Raw genomic sequence first — 16,052 nt, forward strand, 5'->3', positions numbered from 1 at the left:
TCTTGTGCTTTGGTATGGTATTAATAATAAATGTTAAACTATCATTTTTTTTTCAAATTAACAAAGGATATGCTTGAGTGACTGTATTTTGACTAGCAGTAAAAATAAAATGATTTTTAAGCATTTGAATTATTTTGATTCATGGTCTCTGCAAGTTTAATGATAGCAAATATGTATATTGAACATGGCATCCACATATTGCTATACTGGATGGGGCATAACTTTTACTGAATCTTAATCACAACCTTGAAATTTTATGTAGTACATGTACTCTTGGTTTCAACTGGTCAAATGTATTCTTAAATCAGAAAGAATTTAAACAAATATAGGCATAGGTCAGAACTTCATCAATTAGTTGGAAAGCGAATGCACTAAGTGACTATATGGTTTAAAAGAAGCTTGGTAAAAATAGCAGGAAAAACTACTTGATGTCCACTGTGAACTTTGTGTCCTCAACAAAACAATATGGAGTATACTATACTTGGTCTAAAGAATAATCTATGTCTGCATTCACATTTAGGTTAAACTGTTTTGGGCATTGAGAGTTTGTTTGTTGTTTAACGTCCCTCTGGAGAATTTTTCACTCATATGGAGATGCCAACACTTGCCGATGGAGAGCTGCAAATGAGCTATGCTCGGCACTCAGGGCCAATGGGCAGTGAGGGATCTTTTTCATGCCAGCATCTACTGCGACACTGGACCTCTGTTTGTACGAAGGACCGGTCTCTACGTCCCACAGTGGGATTCAAACATGTGAGAAAAGGATCAACTAACTCCACGACTCTAGAGCATTGGCTCTTTCCACTGCACCACGTGGGCGACAGCATTGAGAGTTAAATGTGGATATCAGAACAAGCTACTCTGGGCTTATACTCTCTATATATTGATTGATTGTATGTTGTTTAACATTCCTCTCAAGATTTTTTCACTCAAATGGAGACACCACCACATGCCGGTGGAGATCTGCAAATTTTGTCCTATATCGGCACTTACGGCCATTGAGCATCGAGGGATTTTTTTCGTGCCAGCACCTTCTGCGACACAGGACCTCGATTTATACGGTCTCATCTGAAGGACCGGTCTCCCCATCCCACAGTGGGATTTGAACCTGCGACGTAAGGATCAACTCCTTACTTTGCTACTCTAGAGCAGACGCTCTAACCGCTGCGCCACTGGGGCAACTACTCTCTATTTAAGTCACTTGTGCAATGACTTTAGTTTAATTCAAAGTTTTGTACTGATCATGTTGAGTCACATTAGCACAAATATCTTTCTGCTGACCTTGACTAATGACCATCCGCAACTATTCTGGTTGGAAACAATATGTTTATTAATGCATAATAAGTGAAATTACTATGAAAGAAAAATGGTCTACTTAAACCACAAGTTATATTTATAAAAAATATACACTGGTCTCCTTAAGTCATATGAGAGAAACATAAAATATTAAGGAGACCATTTTTTTCATATATTTTTAGGAGGCATTTATTATGAAAAAATAAAGCAAGAGTCGACTAAATGGTGTTCTATAGATCTTTGATCTGGTATTTCTTTTTAGAAAAAAGCAAATTTAAAAAATTTGTATATTGTCTCCTTAAGCCATATATAATGGTCTGGTCTCCCTAGTCCTTAAATCAGAGTTATATATATATATATATATATATATATATATATATATATATATATATATATATATATATATATATAGAACATGATACTGACTTATAGCATAAGCATTGCTAAATATGTTTATAAACTTCGGACAACCTGAAGTTGTTTTCTTTCTAAGATCCTTTCTGGGGAACTCAAAAAGCGAATAAAAGTAGGATTGTAATTTTGGATGGGGATTATCGGCCAAACAGTTATTTTGTAATCAGATTATCGTGTTAGTGACAAATACTATCGACTTTGTAATAAGATTACACACAGTCCTTTCTCGACAAAAAGTCGTCTGTGACCAGCTCGAGTTCGTGGCCCCAATCCCCAGAATATAAATATTATTCATGTCCAATTTCTATAAGCGGAGAGCATTGTGGAGTTCTACATTAGGCGTTACGGCGGATTATAGGTTTGTTATGTAAAACATAAAATGTGACACGAGGGCACTCCGTAGTTCACCCCTGAATCAATATAGTAAGATAATCTACCAACCACCTTATAAAGAATTTACAGCACTAGTCTTTGATTGCTTCCTTTTCTTTGTCTTAGATGTTCCTAGCTTAACATCCGTAAAAAGGCAACCCTTGTTCACTATAGGCTGAGTGATGTATCGACAAGTCTATATAATGCAGGGTACTGATTCTTTAGAAAAGATATCTTTCATATTTCCTCTAGACAAATTTCATGTCCGATTTCGTTATTTTCACAGTCATATTAATCGCCAAGTTATCCTTTCCATACAGTCGCAAAAAAAAATCCACCATCAGATAACATATAAGAATATATAAAATTAAAGATTTTGATACATTATTGATTTTAGAGGTAATACATGCATACTGAATAAATTGTCATGTCTCGGTCATCTGGAAAAGAGAAAATCGAAGTCATCAATTCTACTTTAGACATGTAGATAAGAGAGATTTTTTTCAAAATCATGCTTGTACACTTACTGTTTATATATGATTTAATAATACAATAATATGGAATATTATACAATGATATTTTTCTGGTGAATAACAAACCATATTCACCAGTAAAAGAGTCCATAATTGTTTTATTATATAGTCCGGATTTGAATAAATAAGACATTGGAGGCTGCATGCCGATACCTTTTTTTCATTAACGAACCTCTGTCGTAAAATAATAACAATAAAAAAAAAAAAGCAGATTACAACTTATAACTTTCGTGATTTCATTTCGCTGTGTGTAAGATATCGAAATGTTTGGAAAAATAATCATGCGATAGGCTTGCCTAACATTTTTCCTGCTCAGACACACAGCTGGCTCCGGCCGTTGTAACCATATTGTTTTCAACGTTTGGGTATTGATTGTGACGTCACAATGCCGCTGCACGCGCACTGACCCTCCGGTGAATACGGCTTCAAAACCAGTGAATATGTAGTGTTATGAACCGTTTGCGTTTGTATAGATTATATAGGGGCTATTTATAGACTATATAATAAAATTCATTATCATATATTAATCAATTATTATGGATGTCGCAGCCATCGAAAAAATAAGGATACACATAATTTTTCTGAAAGACTTACTCTGGTTAATCTTTCAATTTCTATTCAAACAATTCATTTACTTGTTTATTAATTATAATTATTTTATAATAAGTGCTTTTTCAAATTGTCTTATTCTCTCATCTCATGATCAGTTTCTGTAGAACTTTGACAATGCTATAATCCTTTCTAAATTAAGTCTTAAATTCTCACGACAGACTCCGAGTTGCAAAACACAGTGGCAAAGGTTCACACATAGAATGCATAGCAATTTGTTACGGTGAGTTTTATAGTGATAACACGTCAAAATTCAGAAGCACTTTCGTGTAAATATGATGACTAAATATTTGACATCCTGACGCATGGAGTTGTTTACGGGAATTAGTTAAACCCAGATACAATGGGGTCGGATAATCCCATTGTTCTTTCGTAACGACATCTTGATTAATGAACCAGAGTTAATATATCTCGTAACGGATTAACGTTAATGGGGGCCTATTGCGTGCTGAAGACAGGTGAATCTAATGATGCATGTTTTGGATCCTCTTGTATAAGTACATCTGGGCAAATCATGGACAGTTGCATAGAAGCAGACATCTGCGATGACTTCATGATAAATATATAAAATAGTTAAAAAAGAAAAATTAAAATTCTGAATAAATGAAATGTCCTGAATAGGCATCACCCTTCTTATTAAATTTCAGATTAAACATCTATTTGCTGTTCAGAAACATCGTGCTTACAATTCTATAACTATTTTCCTTGTGAATATTGTGAGTTTTTTCTTTTCATTGAAGTACATGTACCGAAAGTTATTATATTTTCCTATACATGCGCTCAGTTACAATCATCCTATATTAATCAATGTATACACATAACTGCTACTGCATTTACATTGATTTTTGAAATGCAAGGCCCCCAAAGAAGATAGTATGCAGCCTTCAATCAATACGTGCTAAGTCTACTTCACACTTAGATTCTTTCAGATATAAAATCCCTGTATAAAAATGAAAAGAAAAATACTTCCCCGAGAGGCAGGAAAAACAAAAATTCTGAATTGTATATTTATCACGTTATTTGATAATCAATACCAATTAAAGTATACAATTACTTCCTTTTGAATGTGTCGAGTTCCCATTAAAATCTGTGATAAAAATCTAGGAAAAGATGATTAATTTTCGAATTAAGACTTTCAGTCGATAGCCACACAGTGATTTCGGACGTCCACAAAGGTATTATTTACATACATAAATCGCCGCTAATGACGAGTGCTCTTTATACCTTATAAAACACCCCATTTCAGAGTCGTGTCTCAGTACACTTCCTTTCAATTTCAAAATTCTATTATACAGACCGCTGCCCTTGCTACAACATCAATATAACAGTCACACTCATTGGTTGGTATGATAATAATGGGCGGAGTTACTCACCATACTCGTCTATTTTGTGGGAAACAAATTAATGCTTTTATATTTTTTTGAAGAGTCGGACATAATTCATGTGATATTGTGTAAATATTTACTGGAATGAAGAACACACAATGTATGATGGTTTTTGTCTAAAATTCGCCTCTGACACAAAAACGATTATTAAAGGGCTTGTGTAAAAAGAGAGACCGTCAGTATAGGCCTTATATACACCGGTCGTCTAACCATTGCAAGTAGGTGAAGACACACTAATATTTGTCTATATGATTACTAAGAACAAAAGCGACTAGGACTCGTGTATATTCAGAGGTTCTAAGCATGTAGGGATAACCGTGCATTTATTGCCTGACAAATGTAATGAAATGGAATAATAATGTACCTATTCAACACCTCGAAGATCTACAAATGAAAGTCATCGCAAGTCAAGTGTAAGCAGACGACAGTTTATGGATAACACTCAGCGATCCATGCAGGTATCATGGTCCTTTCTTTGTTAAATTTTTTATTTCTCAAATATATTCACAATAATTTTCAAATTGTGCATTGAAAATTTTCAAAGTGTAAATAATCCCTTTTTTGAACAAGTTAATGGTGTGAATGAGTGTAAAGAATCATGTCTGTTTTGCAGAAGTCGAAAAAGGGACTGGAGTCAGAAGTTGGGAAAATTTTCCATGGATATGAAGTCTAATAATGATCCTCCTCAGCCTCGTTCAGGTCTTGTTAGCTCTGAGCACATGCGTGTCCTCTAGAGAAGTGTTTTATTCTATAGAAGAAGAAAATCAACCTGATTATTTTCTAGGAAAAGTGGCAGAGGATGCAAGCTTAAAAGACCTCGTAAGTACGACTGATGTTCCAGATGTTCAATACAACATACTTTACACCGGTAACAAGGACGCAAATTGGTTCACAATCAACGACAAGACCAGTGCATTGTTCGCTAGTAAATCAATTGACAGAGATGTGGTCTGCAAATATTTAACCACTTGTGTTCTTAAATTTGACGTTATTGCTCAGTCCTTGGGTAGTGGTTCCTTTTTTCATAAAGTTTCCATATCAGTCACAGTGAACGACATAAATGACAATGCTCCGAAGTTTCCAAATCCGGTTGTGCAGCAAATTGTCTCCGAGGCATCCGTTCTGGGGGCAGCAACGCCGCTTATGGGTGCCGAGGATCTGGACTCCGGAAGTAACGGCATTCAGAAGTATCGATTATTGCCAGAAAAAGTTCCTTTTAACTTAACAGCAGAATATTATGCTAATGGAAGATCTCAGTTGCAATTAATCGTTACAGGAAAATTAGATCGAGAAACTAAGAATAATTACAACCTTCTTATTCTTGCCGAAGACGGCGGACAGCCGGCCAAAACGGGTACACTGACCTTAAACATTGTTATTGGTGATATCAATGATAATCCCCCAGTATTTGAGAGGACAATGTACAATATTTCTATCCCGGAGGATGTAGTGCCTCTAACGAGAGTACTGAGGGTCAGTGCAACAGACAAGGACTCAGGTGAGAACGGCCATGTAATCTACAGATTAAGCGACCATCAAGCTGATATCATTCACAGAACCTTCAAAGTAGAAGCAACAACAGGGGAATTAAAAGTAATCAAAAATTTAATAGAGGAAAGAAAAGCAAACTATGAAATCATTGTGGAGGCTTCTGACAATGCCACAAATCCTTTAATCTCGCAGGTGCCCGTATTTGTCACCGTTTTAGATACACAAAACACTGCCCCTCAAGTTATACTCAATATTTTTCCTAGCGGTGGAAGCTCTCTAGATATGTTTGAAAACTCCGCAATAGGAACCGTTTTAGCTTTAATTTCTGTGAAGGACCCAGATACTGGTCCTAATGGCCAAGTGGAATGTGCAATAAACGATGACAATTTTAAATTAAAAAAATACGACAACAGTGCTGAATTTAATGTAGTTTTAGATAAAGCATTAGATAGAGAAAAGAAGTCAGTGCATCAGGTTATTATAAGATGTAGTGATTCTGGTTCCCCTCCCCTTAATGTGACTACAGAGTTTACTGTTCATGTATTAGATTCGAACGACAATCCGCCATTATTCACCAAAAGTGTTTATGAAATGACAGTCACAGAAAATAACCCAATCCCCATTAACGTAGGCCAAGTTCAGGCTCAAGATGCAGATAATACCAAAAACATTTCATACAGCATTGAAAATAGCACAATTTTTTCTCGGTGGTTTGATATTGATAAAGAAAGTGGTGCAATATTTCTTAATCATTCGTTAGACAGAGAAACGTCGCCAGAAATTGAACTTCAAATCAGGGCTACTGATAATGGCTCGCCATTATTAACTGGAAGTGCAATATTTAAAATTAGCGTTGCTGATATCAACGACAATAAGCCAATTTTCCAATCCAAAAAGCTTGAATACTGGGTTCCTGAAGACATTTCAGTTAACACGATGATAGGGTCATTAGGCGTTTTTGACTATGACACTGGTTTGAATGGAAAAATTTCCCTCTCTTCTTCATCAATCGGCGGGGACAATTCTTTACCTTTCATGTTCCTTGCAAACGGATCTATTTTCACTTCTGGATTATTAAACAGAGAAGAAACTGATAGGTATCGGATAAAGCTCGTAGCTTATGATCATGGATCCCCTTCCCTTAATTCTACTGTTAACCTTACGATTCATGTACAAGATGTCAATGATAACACGCCAGTAATCCAATTTCCTTCTATCGACACTCCATTTTTGGAGATTCCTTATACTTCAACAGAAAATAGCGTAATTATGAACATACAAGCCACGGACCAAGACGAGGGGGACAATTCTCGAGTTAATTATATTCTTGATGGGGACAATGTCACCACTGACATATTTTCTCTTCAAAACAGCTCTGGTCAGCTGTCATTAAGGCGCGACTTAAGAATCAGCGATGTTGGTGTCCTGAACTTCTTCATTATTGCCCGTGATAATGGCAAACCTTCAAGGGAAGCCATCAGGGCGTTTGGAATTAAAATTTCTACACAATCAAACTCTGCCCACCGACTGCCGAAGGAGGAGTCCATAAAATATTATGCAATCGCCATAGCTATCGGCTGTGTGACTGTCGTGTTGTCTGCTATCATCATCCTTGCCATCTGTTATGTCAGAAGACGGGACCGCCAGAAAGCCGACACTTCCAACGGAAGTGTGACGTCAAATTCGACGTTGGAAACAGACCTTAGTCACAGCGAAATCCGGATGAACGACAGGTTCAGCAAGACATACATTCAACCAAGTGTCGCAAAACCAGCATGGAAACCACGCGAAAAACAGGTTTCCTTTCAAGAAACGTCAAAAGGTAGAGAAAAGGTGAGGAAAAACAGAGACAGAATGGTTAAAATCTCTCTCTCTCTCTCTCTCTCTCTATGTAGAAAAGACGATTTTGAAAATTTCTAATCAAAATGTAAGGAAGGAAAAAGAAATCATGTACCCAGATGAGTCCCAACCCATGTTTAAACATGGTTTTTGAATGATATAAGTCGATAACAAATCTCATATTTGTTAAGAAAGGCGAGGCAGAGTAAAGGATATACTGTACGTTTAATCAAGACATTGATGATCTTCAAAAGGTAATGACTAACGCCTGGAATTCCGGTTTTCTTGTTTAAGGGTAATAAGGGTAAATGAGATTTGATTTAAAAAATTGTACATAAATTTGAAGCACAATTTTAGCATTCAAATGTCGGCTTGAGAAAATTTATTATTGCACTAAATTAAAAAGCACAAAATTTTTGTAAACAAAATTTTAGAAATAAATGTAAGGCTAAGTTCCCAGGAACTTGTACCCGAGAGAAGCTTTGTATAATACCCTTTTGTATGCCATACATTATCTCTCACAATCTACACACAAAAACATCAAATAAAATTGGACGATAAGAACCAATATATCATTTATTAGTGCATTTTGTCACCCTGAATGCCATGCTGCTATTCATGGAGTTAAAAGTTAATTTAAAGGTATTGACTACCTTGGGATTTTCTCAAGCATTTATCGCCACAAAAAAAAGTCAGTATAAATTGAATTAAATAAAAGAACACTTTCAGGAATTGGATAATGATGTTTGCAAAAATCTTGTTAAGAGTTTTTGTGTCAAATGCGATTTATGACGTCGGATTACGATGTAATCGGATATTATAGTACATAAGTATCTTAAAATATACGGAGAAATTCTACATGTATATTCGACAGAGTACCGAATGAGAGTTCGTTATGTGTATTTAAGCAACAAAAACATTCAAATGTCGAAGTTTTAAGAAAGTTGTCAACAAAATAAAATCCTTTCCGGCAAATTCAAGAAAGTTTCATGCTGCGCTGTTGCGTTTTGACACGGATCTTTCAGCCGGTTTTAAACTCTTCAGCGCCATAGCTTACTTTAAGCTGAAAATTATTTCAGTTGTTAGTTCAGAGAGTAATAATAAATGTATCTTGATTTAATGGAACTTTTTATTATATTTATCCTCTACTTTTATTTTGGTCTCTGTACACTTTGTACTTATACTTCAAAGCAGAAAATAAACTCCACATTCTGTGTTATAAAATTCTACATACAAAATAGGATCAAAAGGCTTATCTAAATACTGAATACTGGGTCTTGCCATAAAAAGAAATGAAGAATTGAACATCGTTCATTGATTAAGCCACTGGGTTCCTTTAATGTATGTCTTCTTTTTTTCTCTCATGTTAGCTACATGTATTATTCCATTCCACATGATCAACCATCGTGTGTGTTAAACTGGTTCGCCATAGAATTACAACTGAAGTGTAAAATTCTATTGACTTGGGGAAATCCTTTCTTATCATTAAAGCGTATTGTGGAATATTATCTTCGTATCACTCAATATGAGAAAAAAATAATATAACTTAAACCATTTAATACAGAATCAATATCTCGTAACAATAATTACAAATGAAATTAAAAGGATTTTGCTGGCTTCTTACTTATATCTTTGTTAATTTAATGTTAAATTATTGAGTGGTGTCAAAAAAGTGTCAAAAACCCTTAAGAATGTACGACATGCAAGAGGCATAGAGTGTAAAAACTTTACTTAAACATGCACACCAAGTATTGGTTTCAATATGTGTCAACCGATACAAACCCCCATTTACCAAATACTTTTCGTGACTCGAAGCGGCTATATTTGTTCCCGAAGAACTTTAGGTCTTTCCCACTTATTTTTTTCCTGTCAAATTGATTTTTTTTAAAATAAGTAATTTTTCATTGGCACAAACAGAACGTTATTGAAAGTGCATTCTCACTCAGCAGGTGGATATTTGTATTATCTCTTTCCTGGGTGCCTGCGCATTTCGATTCGATCAGCCGCACGCATTTCACGCTAATTCGCATTCTCATAATGTGACACACGCAAAATCCTTCGAAAAAAGACAACCTCTGAAATCGAATATTGTAATTAATAAGTCATTAGAAAGCTGGTGAGAGTTAATGGCGAGCACGTGTTGTTACAGCGTGTTTTACAAGGATTATCTATTTTGCGGAACTACAAGGCACCATGTGATGAGTCGTAAAAACATCACGTGAAGTTGCGTCCGACGCAAGCGCCAAGACTTGTCCGCACTAACAAGGATGTGTTTTATCGCGCCCAGTGAATTATAAACCAGCCCCTGAACAAATACTCCACTAATTAGGTTCATATAGAGAGATTGTGTAAAATACACAGAGTACATGAATTGCCGATTTGCCAAAACCTATTGGCGAACATGACTTGTATCAAGAAAATCTGTTACAAAGGCCTTTCATTATTTTGGTACAATAACTTGCCACCTGGTGATATAACAGAAAATTAGCAAACGAAAGGGAATAAAATATCTATTATAAAGATTTTACAGTTTTTTTCTGAATTGTTTGCAATCCAATTCTGCCTTTTCAGTCAATTCTTTAACATTTGTCATTGCCTTTAAACCTAAACAAATCATTAGAATATTTTTAAATCGTTATCAAAATGGACACAAATGATACATTTCCGACAGTACATAAATAAATATTTAAAATCAGTTTTTCAACTTCGATTTTCTGTTGTTAATGGAGCCGGTCCATGAAATTCAAGCTCGTGAACAGCCAATATGCCCTGAATACAACGACTGGTTGTAAACTTTGGTTCCACATTTTTCTTTCTATGGTCTGCAAGTCTGGTTTGTATTCCAGTATTTCAGCAAAGTACCATGAATGATTTACCAGCTGAGCAAAATTTGTTTTTTTAAGCCCTACGATTCATTTAATGTTTAATCGTTAAAGATCATGCAACCAAATTTTATTTGCACGTGTCACTGTTTTAGATTTTAACATTTTTTGTATTTTCAGGAATAGTCCTAATTATATCAAATGAAATTTGTATGAGAAATACAACAAAATTAAATTGTTCCTATGCAGTGTCCCTTGCTACCTTTTACTAATGTTTGTTGTTCAAAAATTAGTTTGTTAATTGTTTAATTTTGTACTATGCACTAAAGGTCAACTCATTTGTACTCTATTGGATAAATAAGTTTAATGGTTCAAAATAATTTTTTTTCAGTTGAGTAGAAGTCCCCAAGAGCCGGAAGTTGTATCTGATGACGTAGTTATTTGGGACTGGGCTGCAAGCGAAGCTGGGGAAACCTTTTACCCAAATAATGACCTCTATTCCTCATTACAGAGGAAAAGGCAGATTCCGAACCTTTATAGCAAGAACCAAATAGAATGGGCATCTGACAGCGAGAATACGCAGTGGACACCGAACTCTGACGTGGTAAGAAAACAGTTTAGCCACTCAGTCAGGGTTAATTACAGCTCTCCACCACTTTCTGTCAGTGTTATTCAAACATTGATATTCAATATCAAAATATTTTCATAAGTCATTATCGGAATCAGTTAACACTGGAAAAGAACATTTAAAATGTAAACATGAAATTAAATTAATAGCTCTTTATTGACAATATGTTCAAAAGAACAAGAAGAGTAAATTCGAATTCTTAGTTATTGAGTGCTTATTGCTTAAATTGGTGCATGATATTCGGTTGTGAAATGGAACTAGAACAAATTAGACAACACTTTGAAGTAGCAGAACATGTAAAACATTTATAATCCCTAGTCTACATGGTAAAGGGTACCTTAATCCTAACGAGATAGGCCGAAATATAAAAAAAATAATTCCTCATAAAAGCCAATAAAGAAAGAAATTGGATTCCTTTATCGAACCATTTTGTAGACCGTTTAGCACTTTTGTTTGGTGAAGTGCCATCCTTTCTGATTTTTAAATCATTTTCGCCTCTCCAAACAAATGTCCATTAATCGACCGAGGCATATCGAAATATAATCCCATTTTGTCCAGCCCATAACCACTGAAAACAATTTTTATCTGCCGGTCGATTTAGGTTCATATTTACTTGGTAAATGTAGTTTGACAGGTCAAAAGTGTGAAGGAGATACCAGGTTACTAGCAAAGACAGGTGAAATCATAAAGGTTTCAACATCTGTCACATTTACATAACTGAAAATAAACAAATGTAATTTGTCATACACGATTTCTGATTTGGCAGATTTGCATGAATATATCCCCATTTTAGTTTTATTATAACATGCACTTAGTAAAATTTTTATTCCATATGCAATTTATAAACCTTAAACATTTCTAAACTATATGTACTCGCATTAACAAGATAAAATGTCCAAATGTTCATTAAAATTGAATATTCACAAAGTGTGCTTCTAAATCAAAATACCTACATGGTTTTATTGGTTTTCTAATCTTTAAAAATGCTGAATGTGGATATTTTGCTAAGATTTTGGAAACCGATTAATTTGTCAGTGTGGAAGTACTAATATTCAAAGCATGCTTCCATTTTTCTTCAAAAATAACAGATATTCAAATTCCCAGCGTCCGACAGCCTTTGATTTTTATTTTGATTGTGTTTTCTACATGATTTTCTTTTTTGAATTTTGTAGATGATATGACGGCTGCTTGGACATTGGATTTTTCTGATTTTTTTTTATTTTTGGAAAAAAAGTGTTTATTTAAAGTGTAGCATCAAAAAAACTTTTTAAAAAATATTTATACATTGTATGGATCAGCATTAGTTATCTGTATGTAACAAAGCAGTTCCCATTCCGCAGAAGTGTGGATTGCTTCAAAACTGAAAAATTGGGAAAATGTTTACAAAAAAATAAACATCGATATGACAACAAATCACCTAGAAATACTGAGACGTGGAAGCGTATAGGAAAAATTACCATCCAAACCAGGATAATATGTATTAAACATCGATCCTTGCCGACAGCCAGCAACATATAATCAAGGTAAGAATTATACTTGACTTGAAAAAAAAAAATAATGAAGGTGTCCAATCTGCATCTGTATTGAATTTTTGTTATTAACACGTCTGAATGCTGAGACTATAAATTAGAAATCCCGGACATTTTTTTCTACCTGCACAAAGATGTAATATTTAGAATAACTGACATGGTTTTGTGGAATCATCTCAATCTCAAAGCTCTCCTGTCTTCAGATGAAATCAATATCTGTTTATAAAACACAATTGAAAAAACCCCGAGGGGAGGAGTCAAAATGGAAGACAAAAGACTTCTTTTTCAATAGACTTTTTTTCTTAAAAAGTCGACTATTGATATTTTCTTGAGAGCTATTTAATAACTGTGTTGTGATAAAGAGATGTTAGTTGAAGTTAAAAGGGTTAGAGGTAATCCAGACAATCGCTCAGAAGACTAGACGTGCATGTCTTGTGATTGATGATGTCTACCGGCATTATTTCCCGCAATTCAATACGGCCGTCGAAGATTCTTAATGTTTCTTTTGTACATAATTGCATCACTGAATCTGAATTCGATGAAACACACATCAATACGAATGAAATTATGCATGAGTGTACTAATATGTGTGATCTTTTGTGCTCTTTTCAGGTGTGCACCCGTTATCTACCTCACGACCGACGTTCTTTGTTGGTCAACGACGGTCATGTGGTCGGATGCGGAATCGGAATGCACGTGACTGGGTATCGAACCGGAAACGAAGGAGGGTCATCAATGAATTTGACCAATCATCTAAAGATGTACATGAACATGCGTTATTTTGCCAGTGTCTTTCATTTCAGGAAAAAGGAGATAATACATATTTTATTTATTCAGTATTATGTATATGTACATAGAAATGTCAATGAACACTAATAAAATTATATAAAACAATGTTTGATTTGATTGAAAATGGACTTATACGTGGACATGCATGAGAATATGAATCCAAGCTGTGCATTGGTAACAAAGAGGATGGAATTCATATTTTTAGTTTCAATGGCTACAATATATACGGAACTGACTACATGTTTTGAATTTTTCTTTTACCATTTGTATCCCAGTTCACTCTTATTACAGATGACATAACATCAACACTACATAGTGATTTTAACAAAGCCCCGTTTTATTAACACATTCTGACGGTATCCTCATTTTAAAACACTTCTGATGAAGTCCAGAAAGCAAGTGGTTGGTCTGTAGAGCTGTATTACGAGGGTTGTTCGAAAAGTTCGTGGACAATGTCAATCCTCGTTATACTACTTTCAAGAAATTTAATATAAGCATATTATCATATGTAAAAATATTTATTTTGTTGATGTGTGAAGTTTCATTCCATTCGATTTAATAGAAATCAATTTACTTTATTTTAAAGTCAGCATGTTTGGTAACCCCAGAGCAAACTAGATAATATTATAACGTCAAAAATATAGCATCATGAGGTTCTCAAAATATTCCCCCTATACATTTCACACAGTCTGGTCCAATATCTACTCATTTAAAACGTTTCTCTATCATTTGAAATTCATTTTGTTAACAATTTTTCCAGTAGCATAATTTTGATTGTCAATGTTTTCTTTTTTTACCGCTTAACTATGCTTTCACAAGACCAGCAACCGTGAAATACCTTTTTCTTTCCAAGACGTTACTAGTTGAACGTTTTTGGGTTGATTCTTTACAGATAATCCGTTTTCTTACAGATCGTCCTCGTCTGATAGAGAGTCTCTTTTATTCAAATACCGCCTGGGCCATTTACACACACATATGCATGACCCGCTTTTGAGATATTTCATGTTTCTTACAACATTTTCAGATTTTATTCTGACGTTTTCCAGAGTACAACAGAAAATTGTATCGTAAAGTGCTGCTCCGTGACGTTCTACGACGAAACCTTTTTCGCCTTCTTCAAGGAGAACTACTTATCTTCAGAAATTGATTTCTTTTCCATGAAGTAAACTATTAAGTCATAATTTGGAATATGAAACCACGTAACAATTCTTAATTTGATGGTCTAGATTTATTTTCATTTTCAGCCATTTTACAGAGGATATGACTACAGAAATTAATTAGTGTAATGTTTGTAAATTACTAAATTTTGACTTGCTCCGCGAGCCAATTTTTGCAGTTTTTAACTCTTAATAAGTTTAAAATAAAATCAAAATATTTTAAAATTTTTCAATACAAATCATTTGAATTTATTGTTAAAATATTTCTACCAAATTTGGATATAATATGACGTTAAATAAAAAAGATATGACAGAAGTCCACAAACTTTCCGAACAACCCTCGTATTATAATTTAAAATTATTTTTTCAACACATTTTACACAAAATATCCATTTTTCTTCTATAATAGAATTGTGTAAATATAGACTTACAGGAGAGAGAGTTACAGAAATAGTTGGTTCCACCTGTTCCATTGAGTGTCAAATTTCTCTTTTTTTTCTCTGTCCCAACCCAGGTTATACCAGTATAACTAGGGTAGCTAATGAATTCATTCCTTAATTAACTGAAAATGAGAATTAAAAAAAGTTTCATCTGTTTAAAAATCTAAGGTTAACGACAACGTAATACAGTGAAATTAATATAACTTAAAACTTAGTATTTGACATGTTCATCTTGTTATTGTATACATGTCAATGTAGAAAATATCTTAAGAGTAGAAGTGGTTAATTTATAAGAATACATGTGTGATCAGTGTTAATGACGATAATTCTTACGACTACATTTTTATTGGAGTGAAATTTAGATGTACCTCAGAAGATTATAAATTCAGTGACATAAATAATACATGTATAACAGCTGTTACTTATGTCTCTTTGTCTCTGATAAAATGAACGTCAAAAGAAAGAAAACTGATTTGACAAAGTGAAAAAGTAAACGAGACTATCCATATTCCATATTTTGCTCTTAGACTTGCAAAAGAGGATTAGAGGAATTGCATGGAACATTAATCTATGAATTTTTCAAAGTTTAAGAAAATCATGAACAGAATAAATTGATAAATAATTTATTAAAATTTTAAAAATCAAATGGCTATTTTTGTAATTTTTATGTAATAAAATGTGAAGATAACGAGCAGTGATCATGCTCAAAAGTCCATTTAAGAGATAAAATTTTGAGCAGAGCCAACAC

At 34.2% G+C, this 16,052-nt stretch overlaps 1 protein-coding gene across 1 annotated transcript; it reads left to right on the plus strand.

Moving 5' to 3' along the window:
- The first annotated feature begins 4,826 nt into the window (after positions 1–4,826).
- LOC133173169 (protocadherin-9-like) lies at positions 4,827–13,783 on the plus strand. The gene is made up of 5 exons (XM_061308119.1): positions 4,827–5,067; positions 5,223–7,933; positions 11,153–11,365; positions 12,562–12,912; positions 13,531–13,783. The coding sequence occupies exons 2-4, from the start codon at positions 5,285–5,287 to the stop codon at positions 12,568–12,570; spliced, it is 2,871 nt and encodes a 956-aa protein (XP_061164103.1). The 5' UTR covers positions 4,827–5,067; positions 5,223–5,284; the 3' UTR covers positions 12,571–12,912; positions 13,531–13,783.
- The last annotated feature ends 2,269 nt before the right edge of the window (positions 13,784–16,052 follow it).

The sequence above is a fragment of the Saccostrea echinata genome, unplaced genomic scaffold, assembly GCF_033153115.1.
Source record: "Saccostrea echinata isolate AGI-Se365-2 ecotype Australia unplaced genomic scaffold, CSIRO_AGI_Sech_v1 ptg000056l, whole genome shotgun sequence".
Classification (NCBI taxonomy): domain Eukaryota; kingdom Metazoa; phylum Mollusca; class Bivalvia; order Ostreida; family Ostreidae; genus Saccostrea; species Saccostrea echinata.

Coding starts and splice junctions, on each gene's coding strand:
- LOC133173169 (XM_061308119.1), top strand. CDS start 5,285: ATGATCCTCCTCAGCCTCGTTCAGGTCTTGTTAGCTCTGAGCACATGC. Junction 7,934..11,152: donor CGTCAAAAGGTAGAGAAAAG/GTGAGGAAAAAC, acceptor ATTTTTTTTCAG/TTGAGTAGAAGTCCCCAAGA.